The 26795-nt window shown below is 42.7% G+C and overlaps 1 protein-coding gene across 7 annotated transcripts; it reads left to right on the forward strand.

Moving 5' to 3' along the window:
* Positions 1 to 12722: 12722 nt before the first annotated feature.
* gata3 (GATA binding protein 3) lies at positions 12723 to 22595 on the forward strand. 7 transcript variants are annotated; one of them, XM_027272265.1, is made up of 7 exons: positions 12742 to 13106; positions 13207 to 13632; positions 14505 to 15038; positions 16762 to 16818; positions 16986 to 17032; positions 18847 to 18972; positions 20974 to 22595. In XM_027272265.1, exons 2-7 carry the CDS (start codon positions 13398 to 13400, stop codon positions 21253 to 21255), a joined length of 1281 nt encoding a protein of 426 aa, XP_027128066.1. In that variant the 5' UTR covers positions 12742 to 13106; positions 13207 to 13397; the 3' UTR covers positions 21256 to 22595. The 7 variants fall into 7 exon arrangements, with proteins under 7 accessions (XP_027128071.1, XP_027128066.1, XP_027128069.1 ...); XM_027272268.1 differs by having other exon boundaries at positions 14505 to 14981; XM_027272270.1 differs by lacking the exon at positions 16986 to 17032 and having other exon boundaries at positions 12723 to 13106; positions 16762 to 16907; positions 20969 to 21044.
* Positions 22596 to 26795: the final 4200 nt, after the last annotated feature.

The raw sequence follows: 26795 nt of genomic DNA on the forward strand, positions 1-26795 counted from the left end.
AACACCGGAGCGGAGAGGGTGATGCGATACGCTAGATGGCGCTATAACCTCCTCCCTGCTCCTTAAAATATTTACCTCCTTTGTTTCTCCTCTGGCAGCTTTCAGCTCGTTTAAAATCATTTTTATTCGTCACTTTCTGCTCCTTCACGTGTATATCAGCTTCATTCAAGATGTATGATGTTTACACAGTCAGATATTCAAACCCAAGAACTCCAGCTTTCATTTTTGGATCATTTTCATTCACATATTTCAATTGTTCAACCAGATATAGTTAAAACAAAAGTTATGTGGAGATTAGTTTATGTTTGGCTGCACAATATGACTGCATAAATAAAAATTAAACTTATAGAAAGTAAAATGTTTACAGTATTTTTCAATTTTTTTAAGTTATATACATTTTTATTTCTGTAACTGAATAACCAAACTGTTTTATAGTGTTATAAATGAGTGTGTCTCTGTAGAACTATTAGTATCGTCACTGTATTGTAAGTGTTTTGTTGTAATAATTCAGGGAAAATCTAAAAAAAAAAAACAGCATTTCTCTGTAAAATCTTTCAGTAAATTTATAGTTTTTGACATTTATTTGAATGATATTTCACTTTATTTTAATTTCACACCAGTCATTTGATGTTGATCTTTGATTTCACAGTGTGGACCACAAAACAACTTAAACCGTGTTGGATTCAGACAGCTGAACTAAACCATCCACCACATCACACACGAGTGTATTTCTGTTTTATCACATGACAATGATGTCGACAGGATGTGATCAGGTTTGTGTCATGGTTTGTTTTACCCTCCCGGTCTGACACTCGGAGACTTCCTGCTCCTTTGTGAGTCATGAATGATGAAATTATATATATATAGGTTTCTCAGACTAACGCAGCTTACATGGAAACTCTACAGTAGCCTAATTAATATAATTTAAATACATTAAGTTTGCTGGAAATATGCATATAGGAGGATGTAGCAAAAGTACCTGAGTACAAATCTGAGGTACTTCTACTTTGTTTGACGACATACGGGAGGAAACTTTCTCAGTTGTTACTCTGCTGCATGTATTTGAGAGCAACAGTCGCTAATTATTCGACTTTGCATAAAAAACATATTAAATATAATACATCATTAAACAATTAAACCAACTTCTCTTTGCTTACAAGAAGATTGTAAATATTTGGGACAGTTTGTTAGCTGCAAAGATCAGTGAAGTATCTCCATATTCTAAAAAAGTTGTATCAGAACTTTGTTTTTTTTTGTATCATTAATCATCTCACGGCCCCCTGCATTTATCCTGTGACCCTCTGGAAGGGGTCCAACCCTTATGTTGGGAACCATCATACATCAGTCACAGAGGACTTTTTTTGTTTTTAGTTTTCTCGTGAAGTAATATTTTAAATGCAGGACTTCAAGTATTTTTTTACTCTGCGGTATCGGTACAAACAAAAGTACCTCTTCCTCTCTTCTGTAACGAGTAATCATTGAGTTACTTTTGAGTAAAGTAACGAGTAATCTGTCTCCGTCAGAGTAACGAGCTCCTCCCTCTGTGTTTGTGAATGACTTTGTGACGACCTCTGTTGCAAATGTCCCCCCCAACACACACACACACACACACACACTGCCTCCTGCCTCCTCCTCCTCCTCCTCCTCTTCCTCCCCACCTCATTCGCAGAAAATGGAAATGGCTTAGCACTATCGCCGTTGCCCCGGCAACCATCTGAGTCCCCCATCTCGCGGTGGAGAAATGAGTTCTGAACAGGCTCGAGAGAGGCAGGGATTAAACATGATCCCGTGGACGGACTGTCAATCAAAACCACAACTCTCCAACCTCCTTCCGCTTAAAAAAAAAAAAACAACATAAAAAGGTGCCTTCTTTTAAAAAAAATAAAAGAAATCCAACTGATAATGAAACCCGGTGCCTCTTCTTTTAATTTTGGCGAGCTATTAAAGCAGGAAACTCTCAAACAAATCCGTTATACTGCAGAGGATTTAGTGCTGGTCGTTATATTCCAATGCCAAGAGGCGATGGATTAATTTAATTAGCCTGGTGAAGATTAATGACAATGCATAGGCCTTTCTGTAGATAAGGCTGTACACTGTTAGGAAGGGATGTGTTTAATTTGGGGGAAACTTGGTGCTGTGGTTGAGTTAGTTAAAGCCTCCTGTTAAATCATGTAAATATCATCAAATATATACTGTCACATCCACCCTCGTCATGTGCTTAAACATATTTATTTTAACTGTAGTCTTATTTTGATTCTGTCTACAAGATGTTATTGTTGTTTATATATATATAAAGGTATATATATTTTATCTTTAAATGTTTGTTCACCTGTCTAACTTCTTGTTTTTAGTTGGTATGGTCTGTCGAGATTCGTGTGTACATTGAGAACAAAGTGAAACCAGAGTGTAGATTTTATAACCTTAGGATTGAGTTTGTGTCGTAGACTGAGATTAATCTGAATGATGAGGCTCACAGGTTATTTATAATGATATTTACTAATTTATTTTTTTATGTATTTATTGTGTATCTGTGTGTGTTGTTCTGTTTGTGTGTTCTTGTGTTGTTGGTAGCCTATATATATAATTTTTCAGTTTTTGTTGACACTGTCAGAGACGTATTATAATCTCTGTAAAAGTAGAATTCTTGTTGTATTGTATGTTGGATCACACTGGATTGTACAAGTGTACCTAATGAAGTGTGTACAGATCTACATATTTATATACATTTTATATGCACACATAGTTTAATGTTTGTGTTTACGTGTCGAGCTCCTTGTTTTTAAGCTGTATTTATGTCCGTATCTGTGTGGACATCGAGTCAGAGAGTCATGTTCCTTGTATGTGTGCACATATCTGACCAATAAAACTGATTCTGATCAGTCTGAATGATTTAATGTATTTATTGTGTCTCTGTGTGGGCTTTAAACGTGTTATTAAAGTAAAGATGTCTTATAGCAACACACTGATATACAGTCATTTATATATTGTGCTGCATGTTTAGCATAATAATGCATGAAATGTTTGTACTGTTCATTTTAGTGTGAGTAAATGGTTCTCAACATTTTTGGCCCTTCAAAATAAAAGCCTCTTTGATTCATCAGGGAGTCCTCCACCCCCAGGTTGGCTACCACAGTTACAAGCTATCACTGGCAGTGCTTCATTCACAGAAAGCTGATATTGATATTGATATTTTCTAGAGTTTGCAGAGTTGAGCTTATTATTAGAACTCTATTTTGGAATAGTTAACGCCTCCACGCTTTAATAAAAGACATTTATTTTGAAATACAGCACCTGAACATATATTAAAAGGATTATCATCTTCAAATTAATAGATTTTAATGATATCAGTTGCACTTCTGACTTTTATTTTGATGCTTAATTATATTTATTTACGTTAATTTACTGAAAACTCTCTTCATGTATCGAAATTATTAAGAAAATTTCTTTGTTCTGAAATGTAATATTTCTTTAAATGTCTGTTTTGAATATTAAACCAACAAAAATTCACAAAATAATAATTCCCAGGCTCTTGGAGAAGTAATCAGATTACAGTAACGCACACTACACGGTGCCAGGCTTGCAGGAAAAACCCGCTGAAAGAGCGAGAGAGGGCGGGTGAGAGAGTGAGACCCCCCCCCTCTCCTCCACCCACCCACCCACCTCCACCCTCACAGTGCAATTTGATATTTGCCTCTTTGACAGTCATTTAAAGGGGATCTGGAGAACCCGATAGCCGGGGACTTACACCCCTCCAAAGGCTTTCGGGACACTTTAGCCCGGCTCGGCTCGGGCCCCGCAGCGCCAGTGAGTCGCCAAGGCAGGGTGTAAACGTTAAATGTTAGCTATTTGTTCCGTGGATTGCGAGGAGGGGGGGGAGAAAGAAAAAAAATCAAGCCACTCATTCATTCATCCTTTTTTTGTGTGTGTGTGGAAACCCTCCTCCTCCTCCTCCTCCTTCCTCCTCCTCCTTCCTCCTCCTCCATCTCTCCTCCTCCTCTCTTTCTTTCTTTCTTTCTTTTCCAGACTCCACAAACAGTCATTGACTAAAGCGGCTTAGGGAGTCTCCTAATAACGAATTAAAACGCAGAGGGAGAAGTTTGTGGAGTGAAAACAGAGAATATGTTTGTTTGTAATTGCTGAGACTGTACAGACAAAAAAAAAAGAGTCCTCACGCGGGAGGTTATCTGCTATCATGGCGGTTCCTTATCAGTGGATAAATATTTGTATATCATGGCCAACAGTAGGAGGAGGAGGAGGAGGAGGAGGAGGAGGTGGAGGTCTGTTGTGATTGTTGCAACACAGGTGATCTACATTGAGATAGCTACTGTATAAGGTGGAGGCGCGCGGCTGCAGCAGGAGCAGTGTGGGGGGTCGGCGCGCGCTCCTGCACACACACAAAAACATTGTGTGTGTGTGTGTGTGTGTGTGTGTGTGTGTGTTTTCAATTATGAGGTTAAAAGAGTGTGTGTTTATTAAACGACTGCTCATTAAAGAGTGAGTACATTCCCCTGCAGATAACAGGCAGGTTGCATTGTGCTCGTGTCTCCTGGGAAGGAGGACTCCCAGGACTGTGTGTGTGTGTGTGTGTGTGTGTGTGTGTGTGTGTGTGTGTGTGTGTGTGTGTGTGTGTGTGTGTCCATGCCTCTTGCATCTCATTACGCGCATCCATCTCCACGTCTCTATCTCCGAGCATCAGCCTCTATGTGACACGAGATTAAGATTTTTCTCCTTCTTCTTCTCCTTCTTCTTCTGCAGGGGTGAATGAAATCACCTCTTTTTTAAGCAAACTCGATCTGGTTGTTTCCCAGTGGCCACCCAGTCCAGGATTATTCAGCTCAGCCAGGAAAGAGAAGGAGGAGAGAGGAGAGAGGAGAGAGAGAGGGAGAGGGAGGGCTGTAGCCGCCTGTAAGTGTCCATCCCCCCGGTTTGTTTGACATGGCACTGTCCCCTTGGATATAAAAACCCAGATAAACATCTGGTGGCGCTGCCAGGACATTGGGAAATGAGGGTGGAGGGTGGTGGTGGTGGTGGTGTGAGTGAGTGAGGCAGTGAAAATCATAATGAGAAGAAAGATGGGCACAGAGAGAGAGAGAGAGAGAGGGAGAGATGCTGATCAGCTAATTACAGCTGCAAATAAAATGCAAATTTATCCTGGCACGGTGAGCGTGCCCGAGTTTAAACATCAATATAAAACCAGAGATGGCGCGGGCGGTGCCAACTTCCAAACAAAGAGTGATTATCCAGTAATAATAATAATAATAATAATAATATAGAAATGCGTTATTATTTATGTTTATTATGAGTGTGGAAGCTCGTCTTCCTCCTCCTCCACCAGCACCACCTTTATGTAGTGATTAATGATACATCCACCACCCAAAGATTAATCATATTTATTTTTTTTAAAGTGGACTAGATCAGGTGGATGGGGGCCTTGGAGAAGGTGGTGTTGGATGGAGGAAAACGAATTAAGCTTCATCGAATCTTTTTAGATGCAAATATTTTGTTATCTCCACTTTGCTGCACTGTTTTTTTTTTTTTTTTTTTTTTTGCTCTGTTTATGATTAATTATCTCTTCTTGGTAGAAAAATAAATCATGCGAAATTAGGATCTAGCTGACTCCACACGGGCGTAGGAAAAAAGGCGCAGCAGCAGCAGCAGAGAGATGGCAGGTCGATGCTGTTAATTTCAGGTTGAAATTGACACACTAATTATAGTGGCAGAGTGCTGCTGGAACACTAGCAGGCAAGATTATACCTCTGTGCTTCTATTTTATTTATTTTTTTATTTTTTATCAGATCCCCCCCTCCCTCCCCTCTCTTATTTTTTACCAATTAAAAATCGTAAAGGCATTTCATTGCCCCAGGATAAAAAAAAAAAAACCCTCTCCTCCTCTCCTCTCTCTCTCTCCTTCCTAACATGGCCATCACTTTCCCCCATCAGATTCATTGTGATGTATTAGATGCAATAAATTATCCCATGTAACAAAACATGGCGAGCTGAAAGGCTGATAATCTGCAGAGGGGAGATAAGGATTCATTATTCCAAATCATTATGAATCCAGCGTTGGCTGTGACTTCTTTCTTAATCAGCTTCTGTGATCCTGGATACGTGAAGGGAGCAGATAAGAGCGGAGTCGTTTATAATTCTCCCCACCTCGGCCTAATATTTTAAAATAAAATCGCAGGGAGAGAGAGAGAGAGAAAGAGAGAGAGGCACACATTGGCTTAAACATTTGGAGGGTGCACAGGACGAGAATAATAAAACACATTGAGGGAAATAAATAAGTAAATAGATAATACGTGGCCCATATGTTGGGTTTTTTTTTTTTTTTAGGTGTTTTGTCTCAAATTAAGGTCATCTTGTTCGATATTTACAGCGAAGAATCGTGTAGGCAGGCAGAGAGAGAGAGAGAGAGAGAGGGAGGAATAAAATGGAGATATATACCGCAGCGTTTATTTCACACGTGGAGTGGGAAGTGTCTAATAAAATTGAGGCTGTAGCGTTAAATGACTTAGTCCGGTTTTTACGCACTAAAAACGAGGGGTGGTGCAGGGTGGAGGGTGGAGGGAGAGGAAAGGAGGTGGAGGAGTTTTTAAAAAAATGCAAAATTGAAATTTAAAAATGTAAAAACTCTCTTTATGTGCAGGATGTGATGAGTGCGCAGACTCCTGCTCCTTCTTCTCCTTGTTGTTGTTGTTGTTGTTGCCCCCAGTCCGTGTACCGCATTTTTTTTTTTTTTTTTTTTGGGGGGTTTTTTTTTTTTTTTTTTGGGTGCGTGTCACGCGGGGGGAGCTCGCGCCAAATTCTACATTAATCACGCGATTTCACGGGGAAGAGCGTGTGACTTTGGACTTTGGCGCGCTCCAGCCCCGGTTCTGGCGCATATATGGATGGAGGGAGGAGTGCGCGGAGACTAACGTGATCCCATCCAGTGTTGGCCTTTAAACGGCACCGGGGCCCGTTTACAGTCTCCTTTTACAATTAATTAAACACCGACACCCCCTCCACCCATCCTCCACCCTCCACCTCTTTCAAAATAAAATATCATTTTATATCCGCTCCCTTATTTTTCTAATTTTCTAAATTATTTTCTTCTTTAATTGTCTCAACAAACCCGAAATTGATTCTGGTAATTAATCTTTTTATTACACCTATAATGTGCTTTAATCACGCGCGCTTCAAGCTTAATAATCAAACACATCGACACTTCACCTTTACATTCACATCGAAAAATAAAAGCATCTCTCCGAAATAAGCATTTTATTTACGTCAAAGGCAGATTAATAAATCATTACGATCTGCTAATTCCATTTAGATGCTGAAATACTAATTCCATAAATTAAAAAAAGAAGCTTACCCCTGCGTGCAAATACTGAATTATTCATTTGTTTATTTTTTAAAGAATAAAACATATTTTTATTTCTTTTTTTTTGTCATAAGTTTGCACCAATTATCTTTAATTTATTACCTTAATTGAATTTCTCCCTCAAAGATAGATTTAGGTGTGATCAGTTTACATTCTCCTCCGAAGAGTCAAGGCGCAACATGAGAGATACCAAAGCCTCCAGCATCCATCCATCCATCCATCCATCCTCCCTCTCCTCTCCTCTCCTCTCCTCTCCTCTCTCCTCCTCTTCTCCTCTCTTCCTCTTTTTTCCCCTCAGTGCGTTTCACACAGAGAAGGATCGGATTTGCTTGGTGCTCCTTTCAATGAACCATGGTGTCAATAAGCAAAGCTATAGCAGGCCCCCTCCTCCCTATACATACACACACATATATATATGCATCCTGCTGATGGGTGGATGTATATATACTGGAAGCTTTTTACGCACAAGATTGCAGAAAAATGTTGCTTTTAATTCACATGTATGTGGAGTTTGGTGTTGATTAGACTGAAGCAGAGAGAGAAAGCAGCAACAACAAAAGGCGCAGATGCACTGGGATATATTTGCAGAGGACAAACCGCGCACACGCTAAAATCTCCCGCATTGCTCACGCACAAAATAAAACATTTATCCCGCATTTAAGCTATTAAAACGTCTTTTTATTATATAAATATATATATATCTATTATAACGCCTGTTATAGATTCTGTTTATATATATATATATAGCTACATCCTCGGCGTCACCTGCTTTTATTTATAACACTAGAATCAATAGAATAACTATTTATTATTGGTTTCTAATTGTGTGTTTCTACTCAACTCCTCCGGACGTGTGATGATGATGATGATGATGTGATGATGATGATGATGATGATGATGATGCGTTCACATCCGGGAGCGCTCGCGTGCACAGTACAGTAAGTACGGTGGTTTAAAAAAAAAAAAAAAAAAAAAAAAAAAAAAAAAAGTGCACCCTATGTGTGCGCGTGCGCGTGACTCTCCTTCCTCGCGCCGTGCACTGTGTGTTTATGACCGAGGGCGGCGCGCTCATCCTCAACCACCAACCACTCTCTCTCCCTGTGTGTTGTGTGTGTGTGTGTGTGTGGAGAAAGTGTTGGAGAGTGTGTTGTGTGTGTGTGTGTGTCTCACTCTCGCTCTCTCTTTCTTCTTCTTCTCGTCTCCTCTCTAAATGCCAGCGGCGCTTCGCCATCTCTATGTCACTCTTCTTTCTTCACATCTGGAGGACCGAGAATAATAACAATAAACTACGGTCAGTTATTTAACTATTATATATTATTAATATTATTTTATTTATCTAACCTCCCCGGTGCATCCTCCTCCTGTTAATTTTTTTTTAAATGTCCAGCGGGAGCTGCTGCTCCTCCTTAGCCGACCCTCCTCTGTCCGTTAACGGCCGTCACGCTGAGCGAGCTCTCGGTGGATTTAATGGAGGAACTTTTTTAAATAAAAACTATTTTTAAAAGAGAGGAAGCTGTCCGTAGAAATATAAAAGAGAGAGAAAGAGAGAAGTAGTGAGGAGGGGATGCGGGTGGAGGTGAGTGGAGGCGGGCTGCTGCGTTGTGAGTTAACGCCGGTTAACAAACACCGATAACCGCCGCCGCCATTGTTTGTTTGTTTGTGCTATAATAATTAGCCGCCGCTCGGTGTTTTCCCGCCTTTGTCACCTCGACGTCAACGGTCAGAAAACAAACTGACTCGGAGGGTGAATAATAAAAACAAACCGAGGCTCAACCGACACGTACCGGTCACCTACAGCCTCAGGTCGGGTGGGTGTAACGGCAGCACCACCTTCCTCCACCCTCCACCTCCTCCACCCTCCATACAAGCCGTGAAATTGATCTGATTACCTTTTGCCGGCGGGGTCGGGGGTCGTAGAAAAAGGCAGCGCTCCTCTCCTCCTCCTCTTCTTCTCCTTCTTCCTCCACCACCTCCACCTTCTCTCCGTTATTAGCTCCATCCATCTCCTCCTTTTTTTTTTTTTTTGGTCGATATGTCTGGAGATGCTCCCGCTATGTGTGTGTGTGTGTGGATGCTACAGCAAAAAATTAAAAATAAATAAATAAAAATCAAATAGGTCACGCACGCTTAAGCTTTTTTTAAAAATAAATAAATAAATAACAATAAATAGGCACGTCAAGCTGCTATTTAATAATAATAAATAAATAAAAATAATTCACTATTTTTGCATATTCAAACTGGTGTAAATTCGCAGTGTGATTTAAATATTTAAACAAATCTGAAATAGAAAAGGAGACGCTGTGGTTACAGTTAAATCTCTCTCTTAAATCTTTTTTTTTTTTCTAAAAAGAGGTTATTGTTTCTTATAATTTCAGCCTAGTTTGTAAGTAAAAAAAAAAACGCCAGGTGATTTAATTTTAAAATAATAGTAATAATAATAATAATAATAAAAGCGGCTTTAAATAAAAAAAAAATACAAATATTTCTGTGAATGAATTAGTTTAAAGGGCTAAGAGGTGAAAAGGCCTCCGTGGCTGTTTAAATGAAAGATTACATCAGTGCGTCTGGCGAGAAGCGATATAGACACAGATAAACATCACGAGTCAGTCAATTGGCAGTGTGTGTGTGTGTGTGTGAGTGTGTGTGTGTGTGTGTGTGTGTTTTCACTTCTGTCTTTTTCAATGGCAAGTGTGACAGTAAATACGAACACTTCTCCTTCTTCCTTTGCACCCTCGAAGAAAGAAAGAAAAAAAAAACGCTGATTGATCACCTCGTTCAGGTTTTTAATCATTCTACGAAATTCACCTTCCAAGTTTCTGACGGTGAAATTTCTTCGACGCCCTCGTTTTTTTGTTCTAAGAACCCGCGCCGGTTCACACACACACACACAGAAAGAGAGAAAGAAAGAAAGAAAGAGAGAAAGACATGCTGACTAGAATAACTCGAATTTTCTTTCTTGAAAAGACCAAAAGAAAAAAGGGTGACAGATGACTCACATGAAGAACATAAACACATTTATTCACAGGTTTCAAAATGTATATGTATAAATCATATCTGGATGACTACACAGCAGGTAGCAGGTTTAATCAGCCGGCCAGAGCTGCTCACACACACTCACACACTCACACACACACACACATAACATGTTTTATCTATATTATTATTATTATAAACCTTTATCTCCCTGCTGTTTAACACCGTTATCATGACGCGAGCAGGCTGTTATGATTATTCTAATGTGCTGTTATTATTATTGTGTGATTTCTATCTCTGATTAATCAGCTGAACGGAAGGAAATTATTATTTATGGAGGGGAAACAATGATTACAAATGCTGATGAGGACACACACACAGGAAGTCAAGGCACACGCATAAATATATATATTTCTATCTAATGTCAGAGGAATAATCCGCTCCGTGTCTTAAAGAGAAACTGTGTCATGTCGTGATTTTAATCAGAAAGGATCTCAGGATGGCCCCTCGCCTGTTTCTTTTCTTTTCTTTATGAATCAAGCGTCACAGCCACCAGGATCAGAAAATAGACCCAGAAACTGGAGCTGTGTCTTCCCTCAGATTGGGATTATAGATGACAACTTTCCGAGTCATGGCACTGAAGCTTTGATACAAACACACAGCAAACATAATCTGGATTTTTTTTTTTTTTTGTTCTAGCCTACATTTACCGTCATGCTCTCGCCTCTGAGCACCTATAACGGGGACTACTTTGTGGATATAATGGCTCCTGCGATACTTTTCAAGAGGATAATTACACGAGTCCGCTGACAGCCTGACAATGGCAGCTACAGCAGTCTGCATCCAAGTTCAGTCTCAGGTTTGCCTGAGTGAGGAGGAGGAGGAGGAGGAGAGGAGGAGAGGAGCTCTCTCTCCTCCTCTCCTCCTCTCCAGGTAGGGCTCTCCTGGAGAAAGAAGGGAAAAACATGACGGCTTTGCCAAGTCTCTCTCTCTCACACACACCTCGATATCAAAGGGTGGAGGATGGAGGGTGGAGGAGGACAAACTGGAGTCATCATCACCTGTGCACGTGGCCTTATATATACACAATTAAAATAACAGATGCATGTTTGTTTATTATTAGTTTACCCCCCCCCTTGCGTGGTGCAAGGGCGTGCGCGCTCCCGCTCCTTCTCCTTCTCCTGCCTATATACCCACCGTGCGCGCGGCCGCGTGAGAGCAGAAGAAGAAGGCTTATTTCCTGACTTGTTTACACCGCGGTGACGTCACATCTAGTGGCGTCGACGAGGCTGCCCACACACACACACACACACACACACACACACACACACACACACACACACACACACTCTACTATTACACTTCCAATGTGAAAGTATATGAGGAAGCCAACCCGGGCTTTAGACATGAAATACTTCCCCTCGAGGAGCAGGAGCACCCCCACCTCCTCCTCCACCTCCTCCACCCTCCTCCACCATCACCATCAAACCGGCGTGACATTGAACACACACACACACACACACACACACACTATATATGGAGGGGGCAGGCTGCCCTTTAAATGATCATAGACAGACTTATAAAGGTTTCAGGTGACGTTAATGCACCGATTCTGAATAAATAATGAGTCTGTTAACATGTGAGCTGACTGACCTGCATTTCATTCATTCATTTATTTTATTATTATTTGTTCTTCGTGGAGCTCAGTCTGCTCAGCCGTCCTTGTTGTGGCCTTGTCTGCATCAAACCCGTGTGTGTGTATGTGTGTGTGTGTGTGTGTGCCAAAGAATTAAGAAAGAAGTAACGTCTCTCCGGCCGCGAGAGGACGCACTGTCACACGGATTTTTAAAAAAGAAGAAGCAGCGTGCATGTGCACGTCCCGCAACCTGCCACCGGCCCCCCGAGCAACAGGCAGCCGGCTCTGCTGCAGCAACAGCAGCCTCTCTCTCTCTCTCTCTCTGTCTCCTGCAGCAAACTGCATGGCTGCACACACTTCTTTAAATAATATAAAATATCATTTATTGCACATAAAAAAAATGCATCTTTAAGCTTCCATCTGCAGCTTCATCTAAGTTTTATGAGGCCTCTTAATATTTAAAAATCTCTCTTTTTTTAAATTCTTTGACAAGGTCATTGTGTTAATAAAATAAAAAAATGTAAAAGCACTTTCTCGTCGCTCCTCTTCCTCACTGTTATATTCAATTAGTGCAAAAGGCCCCTCCCCTTAACTGATGACACTGACAGACCCTCCTTAAGTTGCGTCGCGCCACAGCTGTCTGCAAGCATTGAGCTGCCTGGCGCCATCCTGAAAGAATGCCTTCACTGTAAAAAAAAAAAAAAAAAAAAAAAAAAAAGGGAACTGGAGAGAGAGAGAGAGAGTTAGAGTGAGAGAGAGAGAGAGAGTAAAGGGTGAGGGAGTGAGAGCAGCACAGACGAGAGGGGGAAGAGTGAGAGAGAGGAGTTTAATGGAGAGGCTGAGCTGCTGCGCACAAACACAGATTTGATCAGTGACTTTAACTCGCTGCTGTGCTGGTCAGTGTGCAGTGAAGCCATCCACTGCAAACAAGCACAGCACCACCACCACCACCTCCACCTTTTACCGCCACCACTGCTTCTACTTGTTGAGCTGGAGAGTTGGAGCTTTTATTTTTTATTTTTTATTTTTTTTGTAAACTGAGAGGAAGAAGTTCAGGAACTCCGCGTGGGACTGGATTCCATTTTGGACGTATTTATATGTCAACACCTTTGTTGCATTTTGTAATGTTGGGTATGTTTCGTGTTTAAATATGTTTTATCACTGCGGGTGAATTCACGTGTTTTAATCTGTGAGAATATAAGATAATAATTCTGCTCTCTCTCGTCTCCAGGTGATCGGAAACAAGCGCGGAACCTGTGGATTTAACCTAAAAGAGAAAGAAAAACGGATTTGGGACTGATTTTATTTCTTGTGTCTTTGTGACTTTTGTTGCTCCGGCGTGCATGAACATTTAAACTAAAAAAAACAAAACAAAAAAAGAGAGAGACAGAGATTTTAAAAGAAATATAAAGAGAAGAAGCGATGGAAGTAAGTGCGGATCAGCCACGATGGATGAGCCATCATCCCGCGGTGTTGAACGAGCAGCATCCCGGCTCACATCACCCGGGCCTCGGCCACTCATACATGGACCCTTCGCAGTATTCCCTCGTTGACGAAGCGGATGTACTCTTTAATATCGATGGACAGGGGAACCACGTCTCTTCATACTATGGAAACTCTGTCCGAGCCGTCCAGAGGTACCCTCCTCCTCCACACAGTAAGTATACAAACCTCTTCATTTAGGCCCTTTTTTTAAAAATAATAATAACATATATATTTATCCACATGCATGTTTAGATCAGTGGCGCAAACCCTCAACTGTCAGCCTGTTTTTTTCGCATTTACCTGGACCAGGTTTCGGTTTTTTTTAGGGACCTGATTTTTGTCTTTTAAAAAAAAAAACCCGAGAGTGTTTGTGAAACCACGCCGTAATTACGCCCCGAGCTTGTCTTTTGGTTTCTATCCACCTCAGCTCCACACACATTAAACACCTTAAATAAATTTTCTTTGACTCATATGTCATATTTTTTCACCCCCCCTCTCCCGTGCGTAATTTATGTTCTGGATCAATCGTTGTGTTTGGTTACGGATTTAAAACAAATAGACGTGTTGGCACCGGGACGCAGATACACCTGGAATAAGTTGCAGAGTGCAGCACGCGCACTATTTACCTCCTTTTGTTATTTTTAAGTATTTAATATGTTATTGATCGTCGAGTTCCCTGCATTGTAAGCATTTAACTTCCTCAACCGTCAATCACGCCGCCGTGTCTTTCTTTCTTTCCTTTTTTTTTTTTTTACTGACTGACTTAGAAGTTGTTGTTGTTGCATCGAGGCCTGTTTAATTAAAGAAAATGAAAATGTATGTGCATGTGGCAGCAGGTTTGAAAAACACGCCAGCTGTCTCTGCGTTGAAGCCGATGTTGTGTTTAAATTGTAAATCTGTGCGTAAATGCGCACAATCCTCCAGGCCCAAACATCGACTCTTTTTCCCTCCCACGACGAAGAAGCACCGATAAATTCCGGTGTGTTTGTTGTCGCTGCACTCTCTGAGGTCAGGTTGTGATGTTTTCTTGTGTTTCCGTGCCAGGTAGCCAGGTGTGCCGTCCCTCATTACTGCACGGCTCTCTGCCTTGGCTGGAGGGGAGCAAAGGCATCGCCCCGCACCACAGCACTTCACCCTGGAACCTGAGCCCCTTCCCCAAGAACCCCCTGCACCACGGCTCCCCGGCCAGCCTGTCCGTCTACCCCCCGGCCTCCTCCTCCTCCCTGTCCACCGGTCACTCCAGTCCGCACCTCTTCACGTTTCCCCCGACCCCTCCGAAAGACGTATCCCCGGACCCCGGCATATCCACCCCGGGCTCCAGCAGCTCCGGGCGGCAGGAGGATAAAGAGTGCATAAAGTACCAGGTGACCCTGGGCGACAGTATGAAACTGGAGTCAGCTCACAGCCGGAGCGTGGCATCAATCGGAGCAGGGTCATCCTCTGCCCACCACCCCATCGCCACATACCCATCCTATGTCCCTGAATACGGCCCAGGCCTCTTCCCACCAAGTAGCCTGATAGGTGGGTCACCTTCTAGTTATGGTTCCAAAACAAGACCAAAAACAAGGTCCTGTTCAGGTAGGCGTGCGCTTTATTACATTCCCTTTTGATCTAACATTATTCCCCAGATTTGCAGCGTCAATGTTTAATCTCATATTAAAGAAAAAAAAAACAATAAGAAGAATAAATATGCCCATGAGCAACTCATTCATCCCTCACAACATGAACAAGCTGAAGGCCACGCAGGTCAACGTGGACCTCAGAGCTCTTTCTTTCATCATCTGATATATAATAATAATAATAATAATAATAGATTTAATTTAAAGTTGAATTAAAATTGCATTTAAATATAAATCAGATCTAATTTAAGTTTAATTTAACAATTTATTTGTTGGATTAAAAACCACAACTTCCAGATTTTATATGATATTTTCCCCCCCTTTCAAAATAAAATATAACAAAATATAAAATGACGCAAAACGAGTTCATAGCATCATTTTTTCCATCTTCCCCCGCAACAACACGCACACACAGAGAGAGAGAGAGAGAGAGAGAGAGAGAGGGGGGAAGCCAACCAGCTCTCTGGGCTGTGTCGCCCCGTTTATATGTTTAAGATAATCCCATTACTGTCAGACCAGTGCACGCCACAGTTGCATTGTTTACCCAGCGGTAGAGCACCGGATGCTGCGTGTTCATTCACAGGGAAAGAAGCGGGTGAACCGTCGCCGTGGCAGAGAGCACGAAGCACGGCGGAGGGAAGAGACAGACAGACAGAGAGACAGAGAGAGGGGGGTTAATTATTTTAAAGGCAGTTTTCTGTAATGAGATTAATATCAGCGGATAGAAAACAGTGGATTAGTCGATGCATATCGGGATTATTCAGCATCACACACTGCAGCCGCAGATGCAGACTAGTTATTTATTAATTGGGAGGATAATGTGAGATAATGTGCATTTAAAAAGATATTTACGAGGTGATCAGCGTAATGTTGAAGATTTCACCATTTCTACACACACACACACACACACACACAGAGTAAAAATCTGCATTGCAGAGGCCAAATGCATCACAGTTCCTGTTTGATTTGCACACACACACACACACACACACATCCATGTGTTTGGACTCATCTCTCTCTGTCTTTTTGTGTGTGTGTGTGTGTGTGTTTTAAAAAAAATAGAAAAAAGAGGAAGTGCGGCTGCATGAAAATGCAAAAAAAAAAAAAAAGAAAAGTCTTTTCGTCGTTGCACAAAAGCGCAGTGTGAGCGAGCAACTCTGCTTTCAAATAATGTGGCTGCAAGCTCGTTTTTTCAGTTTCAGCCCCTCCACCTCTCTCCACCTCCACCTCTCTCTCTCTCATAATCAAACTGTGAGTGCGACTCTCACCTGTCGGTGTCACTAGAGAAGTGGCAGTCAAAACCTGCTCAATCATATCAAAACAAAACACGCACACACACATAAATTATTATTATTATTGTTATTTAAAGCAGAGGTTGGCTGATGAGAGAAAGAAATAAAAAAGGCCTGTTACATATTTCAAAATGTCACGGATTAAATCCTGCACAAGGACCTTAACACACCAACACTAACCACATGTGTGTGTGTGTGAGAGAGAGTGTGTGTGCTGCAGTAATTATAATAATTATTAAATATGCATGTTTTTATAAATATCACTAACTTTTTTTATTCGCAGCTTCTTTTTTTTAATTTTTTTTATTTTAAGGATCAACTGACCTGGGCTGTCTCCATCTCCTTCCTTGTGTGCGTGCTGTGCGTGTGCGTGTGCGTGCGTTTTTGCAGAAGGTAGAGAGTGTGTGAACTGCGGGGCCACGTCGACTCCCCTGTGGAGGCGGGACGGTACGGGTCACTATCTGTGTAACGCCTGCGGACTCTATCACAAGATGAACGGGCAGAATCGCCCTCTCATCAAGCCCAAACGGCGGCTGGTACGTCTCCACCACATTCTCCTCCTCTCCTCTCATTGATGACATCTCCGTCTCTCTCTCTGTTTTTCCCCTATCCAGGAAGAAGTAGGCCTATTAGCTGCAGGAAATTGACTCGACAAGTGCAGGTCTCTGTTTTTCAGATACTACCATAGCACAAAAAAAAAAAAAAAAAAAAAAAAAAACTGCACAGTTTATCATTTATTATTATTTATTTTAAAAAATGCAATGACGATGCTATTTTTTATTCTGCTCGGATTGTCATTGAGTTTAAACAATAGATCTCCCCCCTCCATCCATCTATTTTATATATATGTGTATTGTAAAGCTTGCACTGTGGCCTGCATTCAAAAAAACATAAAAATATGAGCTCCATCCATTTCTTTTTTGCGCTTTTTTTTGCAGTTATTTCAGGGAAAGCCCCTCTCTCATCAGGGCTAAATATGTATATATAGAGAGAGAGAGAGAGAGAGGAGTTCCCCCTCTCGCTTTCTTATGCACTGAATATCTTTCGAGGTAGAGAAAAGAAAAAGCTGGCTGTCCAGTCGTGGCTCTGCTCTGCTCTGCTCTGCTCTGCTCGGACTCTCCTTTCTCTCCTCGCCCGCGCCTCTAATGTGAAAACCCGACTTCCCAGGGAAAAGGTCTGCCGGATATCTGAGCAGCGCAGATAAAGTCGCTTTTAACAACACAAGCCCCGCTTCCACAGTCAAAACAGAAAGAGAAAAAATAAGAGACTCACTCACACAGAGAGAGAGAGAGAGAGAGGCTGCAGAGGGCCATGCACTGAGTCACGACTTGAGATTTGTTTAGTGTTTGAATCTCGGAGGATACACCACGTCTGACCTCGGAGTGGTTTTTATTTATTTTATTTATGGGGGAGGCAAAGATCAGGACTTAGGAGCAAGATATGAGCCTCCAGTCTGAATAATATTAAAGATATTTCAAGATTTTAGTGGGAAAAATGCAAGAAACTCTAAATAATAGCATATATTATGATGCAATAATTAAACATGTAAAGGTTTTAGGAGCCTCTAATCTAATTAATATGATATAATAATAAATATATTTCAAGATTTAGTGCAGATTATTATTCACAGCACACAGTGAGTTACAAAAAATAAAAAAAATCAGGGTTAATAGGCCAGCTCGTGTGTATAATTGGAAATCCCTCCGAGAGATAATGTAGTCCTTTACGTTGACGTGTTGCTGTGTCCTCTGCGGTCACCTGTCCGTCTGTCTATCGATTGTTGTTTTTTTTTTTTAAAGAGAGATTATAACAGCAAGTCCAGCCAGCAGCAGCAGAGCTGAGAGAGAGAGAGGCAGCTAAATCCATGAGACTGTGAAAAATACCCGTTTATGTTTATTTATTATTATTAACTGGTGCGTAATCGTGCCCAGACGCACAGATACAAGACTCTTTATTTCAAAAGGTTTAATGATGTCAGCTCCGTTTCGATTGTGCAAACAAACAAACCTCTGTGGCACTTTTAAGCAGGAGGGATGAGGGTGGTGGTGGGGTGGTGGGTGAGGAGGGTGGGTGGGGTGAGGGGGTTGAAATTTAATCAGATTTAATAGCTCTCCCATTTCAAGGCAGCGCTTTTATGTCTTCTGTAAATATTTATTCTCCAGGAGGTATGTAAGCTCTCCATGACGCTATTTTTAGCCTGGAGTGAAAGCAGCTTTTTTAAATATATATATATATATTTTTATTTTAAACTATTTTCAGCAGCAAGAAAAAAAAAAATGAACCTATGAGAGAGGAGAAAACCTTTTTACTGACCGCAATGTTTGACGCGCATGTGCGTGCGTAAAAAAAAAAAAAAGTTCACCAAATTCGGCTTTGTGCATCTTTAATTTGTTAAAAATCTGTCTCTGTGATTGGATTATTACACGGTCATGTGACCTCTCTCTCTTTCTTTTTCTTTGTGTGTGTGTGTTGCAGTCTGCAGCCAGGCGGGCAGGGACGTCATGCGCGAACTGTCAAACGACAACGACGACGCTGTGGCGGAGAAACGCCAACGGGGACCCGGTGTGTAACGCCTGCGGCCTCTACTACAAACTGCACAATGTAAGTAATAAACCTTCATAGGAGGAGATCCTTCACTTCTCATCACCTCGTCCCTGCAGAGACTTTCAGAGCGATAACAAATAGAATTAATATGATTTATTTGGCAGAAAGTGCGAGTCTAAAACGTGTAAGACGGAAGTGAACTAAGCCCTGCAGCCGCTCTGCGTTTGAATATTAAACAAGTGTAGAGGCTTAATTAAAATTCCATTAATTTCCAGCCTGATTTATACTTTTTTTTTTTTGCGGGTTTCCAAACGAGACTCACACAGTCCTCCCCTCCCCCTCCTCCCCTCTGACCACCACCACCACCAATCCGTCTGATTCGTTCTGGGCTCGGTTAGTGCCTCCCCACATCATCTCACATCCTCAATCTGAAAAACCCCAGGGCCTCGTTTATCTCCTTCCCTCCTCCTCCTCCTCCTCTCTCCTGTGCACAAAGCTGCTGTCACTTTTAATCACACAGCCATTGTGGTAGCAAACTAATAATAATAATAATAATAATAATAACTGCTCTGAGGCCACGCATGTAAGATAATATTTCCATAAAGGTTGCCTGTACATCCACCCTCCTCCTCCTCCTCCTCCTCCTGTGTGTAAAGTAAAAAGGAGAGAGTATCCACCCGGCTCTGCTGGCCCTGCTTGTCACGCAAAGCGCTCCCCTCCTCCTCCTCCTCCTCCTCCCTTAAATCATTTTCCCATGTTACTTTTGGCAGAAACAGAAGTTATAAAAGGAGGAGAACACCCCCGACCTCGCCGTGTTCGTCAAATCACTTTATTTTGGTGACTCCAAGCTTCTGTTTTGGCGGGAAAATAAAAAATAAAAAAGAGACACCTGATTGGCTGCAGCAGTGTGTGACAAGCCGCCACAAACACCTCACACAGCCTCTTTTTTTTTTTTTTTTAGCAATCAGGGGCTTTTACTCAGCATGTGTGAAAAGGTGTCATCTCCGCGACACCTTCACGGAGGGGCTGAGGTTTCAGGTGGTTAGCTGCGGATGACAGAGGCTGTGTTTTCTGCGGTGGTCATTGACTGAGACGCTTGTTTGGGCTTGTGTTTGATGTGACGCGGTAGTGGCGGCGGCGTTGGGCCGAGCGCAGGCCGGAGACGAGGAGGACGAGGAGGAGGAGGCCTAAAGGCTTCCTCAGCATCAAAGAGCGTGCAGGCCTGACCGGCTTTTAGGTGGGGCGTAGTAGCACCGCCTCAGAGCTCCAGGCAGAGAAAGTCACCCACATCTTAAGAGAGTGAAACCACATCACTGGGGTTGATCTCTGCCCTCCGCTAATCATCACGGAGGCCGCTCTTCTCTTGCTTTTAAAGAGAGAGTCAGCGAAAAAAAAAAAAAAAAAAACGCCGACGTCTCAGACAGCGAGGGGAGAAATCCCTGTTCCCATTTCAGAAAGATCAGGAAGCCAGTCGGCCTCGTCTCCACCTCCCCCTCGTCATAATCCTGCCCACAGCCGGAATTCCATCATCCAGCTCTCGTTCCCGGCTAAAACCCCGATGCTGGAATACGGCAGCCGAGGCCATTTTGGCCAGGAGGCAACGGCCAGCGCGGTCGAGGAGGAGGAGGAGGAGGGTGGAGGAGAGAGGAGAGGACTTGGCCGACGCCGGCGGTCGTCATGGCCATGTGTCTCTGTGGTCGGCTGGCTGCACATTAGCTGCCAGACTCTTCTCCATCTCCATCTTCCCCCTCCTCCTCCGTTTGTCTCTCTCTCCTTTTCTTTCTGGCCTCAGCTTAAAAGGAATCAACATTTAAATCCACCCCAAAACACACACACACACCGAGGAGTGTGTTATAAACAATCCTCTGTTTCAGGACAGGACGGTCACATTTGCCTCCATTACATGTGATTACGTCTCCCCTCAAAATCTGCCTCGAACTAAACTGAGAAGCCACATTTTCATCCTCGTGTTCAAACTTAAAAGTCTCCGTTTCATTGTGTTTCCGCGGGAGACAAAATACTAACCTGCCGTCTTTTTCTGTCTCCTTTCGAGAGCAGATCAACCGACCTCTGACCATGAAGAAGGAAGGCATCCAGACCAGGAACAGGAAGATGTCGAGCAAGTCCAAGAAGAGCAAAAAGTCCCAAGACAGCATGGACGACTTCTCCAAGAGCCTGATGGACAAGAGCAGCTCCTTCAGCCCGGCGGCGCTGTCCCGCCACATGTCGTCCTTCCCTCCCTTCTCGCACTCCAGCCACATGCTGACCACCCCGACACCCATGCACCCTTCCTCGTTCGCACCCCACCACCCTTCCAGTATGGTCACGGCCATGGGTTAGACCTCCCGAACGCCCAAGAAACAACCCTCGGCCTCGCCAACCACCACCACCACCATCATCATCGCCGCCACCACCACACCCCTCGGTACCTCTGCTGACCTGCTTCAACACCCTTAAAAAGACAAATGCTCCACGGCTGCGGTGCGACGACGACGACGACGACAGGCTCGACGCTCCTTTTGCCCTCAGTTGTATCTTATTTTTATAAAAATCAAAGAGTACCTCTGCGACACGAATGCTTTGCAGACTCGACTCGACTGCGGCGCGCTGACCTCCACGGGGGACGAAGGAGGAAGATCTTCTTTTTTTTTTTTTCCTCTCTCACTCCCCTAAAGCCGCCGCCACCACCACCACCACCGCATTGAGGCTGTCCTCCCGGCTGATCCACGCGATAAGGAGCTCCATTTGTGTACAAAAAGCCATTTTGTTCCCCCCATCCGACACACACACACACACACACACACACGAACATCACGAAAAAGACACGAAAAGAAACTTTTACAACGCTCTCTCCCCTTAAAAATTCCCGCCTCTCTCTTCGACCTTTGCACCTGTGTGACAGGAAACCCCCCCCCTTCTCCTTCCCCTGCCCTCTCCTCCTCCTTCACCTCCCTCCGAGGAGAGACAGACGTTGAATATATTTGTACAAATTGTATGAAATACAATACATTTAAATGAAGACTTTTTAATTAAAAAACACAAAAAAAAACGCCCAACCAAACCCCCCCCCCGCCGGGCAGCTAAAGGGTACGAACGGCGAGAGGCGGAGAGACTTTTAGCCGCCGCCGCAGGAGGAGGAGGAGTCGAGGAGAGGAGACGCCTCGGGATGGAGGACGGAAAGAAAAAAGGGAGGTGAGGAGAGACTTTTTCGAAAGAGAGAGCGCGAGAGAGAGAGAGAGAGAGAGAGGGCAGGCCTCCGATGTCGCCTGCTTGAATTGTGTTGCATTAAGTTTGCAGAGAGTCGTCGCCGGCGTCTCTCTTCTTCTTTTTTTTTTTGTTTTTGTTTTGTTTTATTTTATTTTTTGGATGTGCTATAGGTCTCGGGCAAATTGGTTTGTGTTGACACACACACACGCACACACACACACATGCACACACACATTTGATGCTGACCTGAAAGACTTTTTTCTTCCTGCCCACAGATTATATGCATTGTGAAGAAACGAAAAAAAAAAAAAACAACAACAAAAAAAAAAAAAAGTTCCTGTATTTGTTATTTGTATGTATAAAATCAGAGTACCAAAAATACGAAATAAACAAAGATGTAGAATTATTTCTTTATGTTATGCAAACTGAATGGTTGTAAAAAATTTAATAATAATCACTAGTGTAAAATATGACTGCTTTTTTTTTTTGTTTCGTATTTTTTTTTTCCTCCCCCTCTCTTTGAAAATAATAAACTAGTTTAATCTCTGTTGACATGTTAGCGCTGTGTGGTCGCGAGCCGTCTTTTCTCACCCAACGCCGTGTGATCTTTGACATATTGCACAACCATCCACCCGTCGCCCCCCCTACTACTACCTCCTCCGCCTCCACCTTCTTCTTCTTCATCTTACTCACCTTCCCACCACAACCACAACCAGCGACACTCCACTCCACTACACTCTTTTTTACCCAGCGTTCACAGACAAACCCTCACGGTCAAGCCGAGCGCGCACAAACAGGAAGGAGTAGAAATAAACAGGAGGGACGAATCGAATGGCGAGAGGTCAGAGAGGTTCAGGCACACACACACAACACACACTTTGTCTCATCTGACTGATACGTAAATACACAGCACACATCAAAACAACCATCAGTCGCTTCCCTCCATCTAAGATCGACGCTTTATATCAAAAATCTGATCGGATATCGTAGAAATAAACATCCAGGATGTTAAAAATGTTTCTCTTCTTTAGCCGTGCAACACTTTGACACACTCACTTTGTTGTCGCTAAATGCAGCAAACAACAACGCGACCACTGCTGAGAAATGATTCAAGCTTCGCTCAGCTGGGAAAATGAGAGGAACCGTAATTATTATACGAGAAATGATTCGACGCCTTTGCGTCACAGAAGTCATCGGCTCGTCTCAGGATTCCCCAAAAAGAGAAAACGTCGAATCGTTCCTAATTTTTTGAAGCAAAAACGCGGTTTGTGTTCGACACGCAGCAGGGAAAGGAAGAAGTCTTGTGTTTTTACAGATAATACAAGAGCTATTATTATTATTATTAATATCTTTATTGTGTGGGTCATGCAAGAGCTGTGAGAGACAGGTAGAACTTGAGTTAGCTTCAGGCTGCAGGTAGATCGGCCTAAACTCGATATTTAAGCCGAATATCGCGTCATATCTGTGCTGAAAGTCGACATTTGGAAACCAAACGAACGGCGGCTGCAGCCCCACAAGAGAGAGACGCAACCGTGCAACAGAGTCAGCTCGGTTTATGATCGTTATCTGTCTCTTTGCAGACCAGTTTGTGGCTTTTTTTAATTAAACAGTGACTCAAACGAGAGAGAGAGAGAGAGGCCGTCCGTGTAAGCGACTTTCATGCATGGTGCTAGAAAACTGATGCACGGCGACAAAACAAGAAGAAAAACGATCATTCGATCCAACGTGGCGTCCAAAAAGTCAAAGACTGATACAGATTCTGAGGATTCATCCTGATGGATGGACATTAAAAACACCTTCATTGTTGGTTTCTGGTAGCTGAAATGTGTTAAAAACTCGACCACGACTCAAACTCCCAGAGACACGTTGGACCCGTCGGGATCCACGTTTTCCGAAAATACCGGAATATATTTGCACGGCTGCAGAAAAAGGCCACGCAGGAGTCAGGTATTTGGCGTCATTTGTTTCTGAGCCGCCGTGACCAATCGGGAGATTTGCTCTTGTGTTTTAATAGCGGAGGTCAAGGGGGCATCTGGAATGAGAATGGGGGAATAGTGTGTGTGTAGAGGAAGGGGGGAGGGATCGAGGAGAGCTTTTCGCCCCCGTTTGGTGGGACCCCCGTGGCCTCTGGCTGACCCCTCGCTGTCTTCTGGTGTTCGGCTGCCAAGGTTGACTGTGGATGCAGGTGAGGATGAACCCGCCCCTGTGATCTCCCTCATCTGTCGTCCTGCGTCTGCCTCTCGTCCTCCAGGTGAGGACGATGACAGATTTGCGGGGGCGTAATCGTCTCTCGAAGATAGTCCATCTTCATCAGGGGAGGCACGAGGTCGGGGTCAAACTTTGGGGTCAACATCTTGCAGGAATTTGCTAAAAACAAACTTTTTGTTCGTTAAATGCAGATTTCTTAAATATATGTAAATGAATTTAATAAACAGAGACTCGTACTAATTCCCCACCAAAAGAAAAACAAAAAAACCCTTCACACCACAGGAAGCAGTAGCTTGTTTTTACAGGATGTGTCAACACCTCTCTTTACACTATGATTGGCTCCTATCAAACATTTCATCTCTTGTTTTTTTCTGGGCGTGTTACACTTTTCTTCGCACATACAAATACAGATCAGTATTAGTAATATTGCTTTGGACCGATCTGTGTGGCGTGTGGTTGAAGTTGTGTGATGTGGGTTGATGAAGCCTCCCTCCCCTTCCACATGCAAACTCATTAAAGCTCAAATAAGTCCGATTATGTGTGCAACCGGTTGCCGTGCTACATTTACATTGATATTTGCATTTGAGTGTGTGAGCGTGTGAGTGTGTGAGCGAGGTTGCGTTTACCACTTTTAACGAGAAGCAACCGGTTTGAGTGACACCACTTTACGTGGTATCCACAGCTTTAACTTTAGCAGTTTCCAAGTGCAACTAACCCACACATTTATCATGTATTGTTAATATTATTATCACTTTTAAAGGGCGTCTACGTGTTCACTAAAATAGAAAAGCCACAATATTTTAACCGTGTTGTTTTAAACGGAGCTTTACTGTATTTATTAGTTATTAAAATAATAGTTTGACACACTGGGAAATACACTTGCTCGTTTATTTACCAACATTAGGCTGAGAAGATTGACACCACTCTTATGTCTGTGTGTTAAACATGAAGCTACAGTTAGCTTAGCTTAGCATAACAGCTGGAAACAATGGGAAACAAGAGTTAGCAGCCGCTTAGCGTAGCTTAGCTTAGCATAAAGACTGGAAACACCTATGGCTGTTATGTTTGTATGTTAAAAACGAAGCTACGGATAGCTTAGCTTAGCATAAAGACTGGAAACAAAGGGGAAAGAGTTGCTAAGATTAAAGGAAGCTACACCTAGCAGCCTGTTAGCTTAGCTTAGCATAGCATAAAGACTGGAAACAAAGGGTGGAGGATGTTTATGTGCTAAATATGTAGTTAGCAGCCACTTAGCGTAGTTTAGCTTAGCATAAAGACTGGAAATATAGGGGAAAGAGTTGCTGAGATTAAAAGAAAGCTACACCTAGCAGCCAGTAAGCTTAGCTTAGCATAGCTTAGCATAAAGGCAAGAGGCTAAGATGAGAAGACTGACACCACTCCCATGTTTATGTGCTAGTAGCCAGTTAGCTTAGCTTAGCTTAGCGTGGAAGACTGTAAATAGAGGGAAACAAGACTGATACGACTAAATATGGTGGTACAGTTAGCATAGTTTAGCTTAGCATAAAGACTGGAAACAGTTACCAAGACTGAAGATGAGAAAAAGATTGACACCACTACGTTAAAACACGAAGATATAGTTAGCTTAGCTTAGCATAAAGACTGGAAATATAAGGGAAAGAGTTGCTAAGATTAGAAGGAAGCTACACCTAGCAGGCCGTTAGCTTAGCTTAGCATAGCTTAGCATGAAGGCAAGAGGCTAAGATGAGATGACTTGACACCACTCCCTTGTTTATTTGAAGCTACAGCTAGTAGCCAGTTAGCTTAGCTTAGCTTGGAAGACTGGAAATAGAGGGAAACAAGACTGATACGACATAGCATAGCATAGTTTAGCTTGAAGATTGACACCACTATGTTAAACATGAAGCTACAGTTAGCAGCCAGTTAGCTTAGCTTAGCATAAAGACTGGAAATATAGGGGAAAGAGTTGCTAATATTAAAAGCAAGCTACACCTATCTTAGCATAGCTTAGCATAAAGGCAAGAGGCTAAGATGATGAAGACTGACACCACTTTATGTGTTAAAAATCTGAAGCTACAAGCTAGTAGCCAGTTAGCTTAGCTTAGCATGGAAGACAGGAAATAGAGGGAAACAAGACTGATATGGTGGTACAGTTAGCATAGTTTAGCTTAGCATTAGGACTGGAAACAGTTACCAAGAGTAAGATGAGAAAAAGATTGACACCACTACATTAAAACACGAAGCTATAGTTAGCTTAGCTTAGCATAAAGACTGGAAACAGGGGGGAAAAGCTAGCCTGGCCCTGTACCTGTGAATTAATGTCATTAATATGTCATTGTCGTGTTTGTTTAAGTAAGTCACTGCAGCCAGCTGACAAACATTCGGACACCAAACCCGTCTTAAAACTACAGAATTAAATCAGGCTAGCACTTTCCCTCTGTTTCCAGCCTTTATGCTAAGCTATGCTAAGTCTAACTCGTATTTCC

Source organism: Larimichthys crocea, chromosome XX (assembly GCF_000972845.2).
Source record: "Larimichthys crocea isolate SSNF chromosome XX, L_crocea_2.0, whole genome shotgun sequence".
In the NCBI taxonomy this organism is placed as follows: domain Eukaryota; kingdom Metazoa; phylum Chordata; class Actinopteri; family Sciaenidae; genus Larimichthys; species Larimichthys crocea.

Coding starts and splice junctions, on each gene's coding strand:
- gata3 (XM_027272264.1), top strand. CDS start 13,398: ATGGAAGTAAGTGCGGATCAGCCACGATGGATGAGCCATCATCCCGCG. Junction 15,039..16,761: donor AAAAACAAGGTCCTGTTCAG/GTAGGCGTGCGC, acceptor GCGTTTTTGCAG/AAGGTAGAGAGTGTGTGAAC. Junction 16,908..18,846: donor TCAAGCCCAAACGGCGGCTG/GTACGTCTCCAC, acceptor TGTGTGTTGCAG/TCTGCAGCCAGGCGGGCAGG.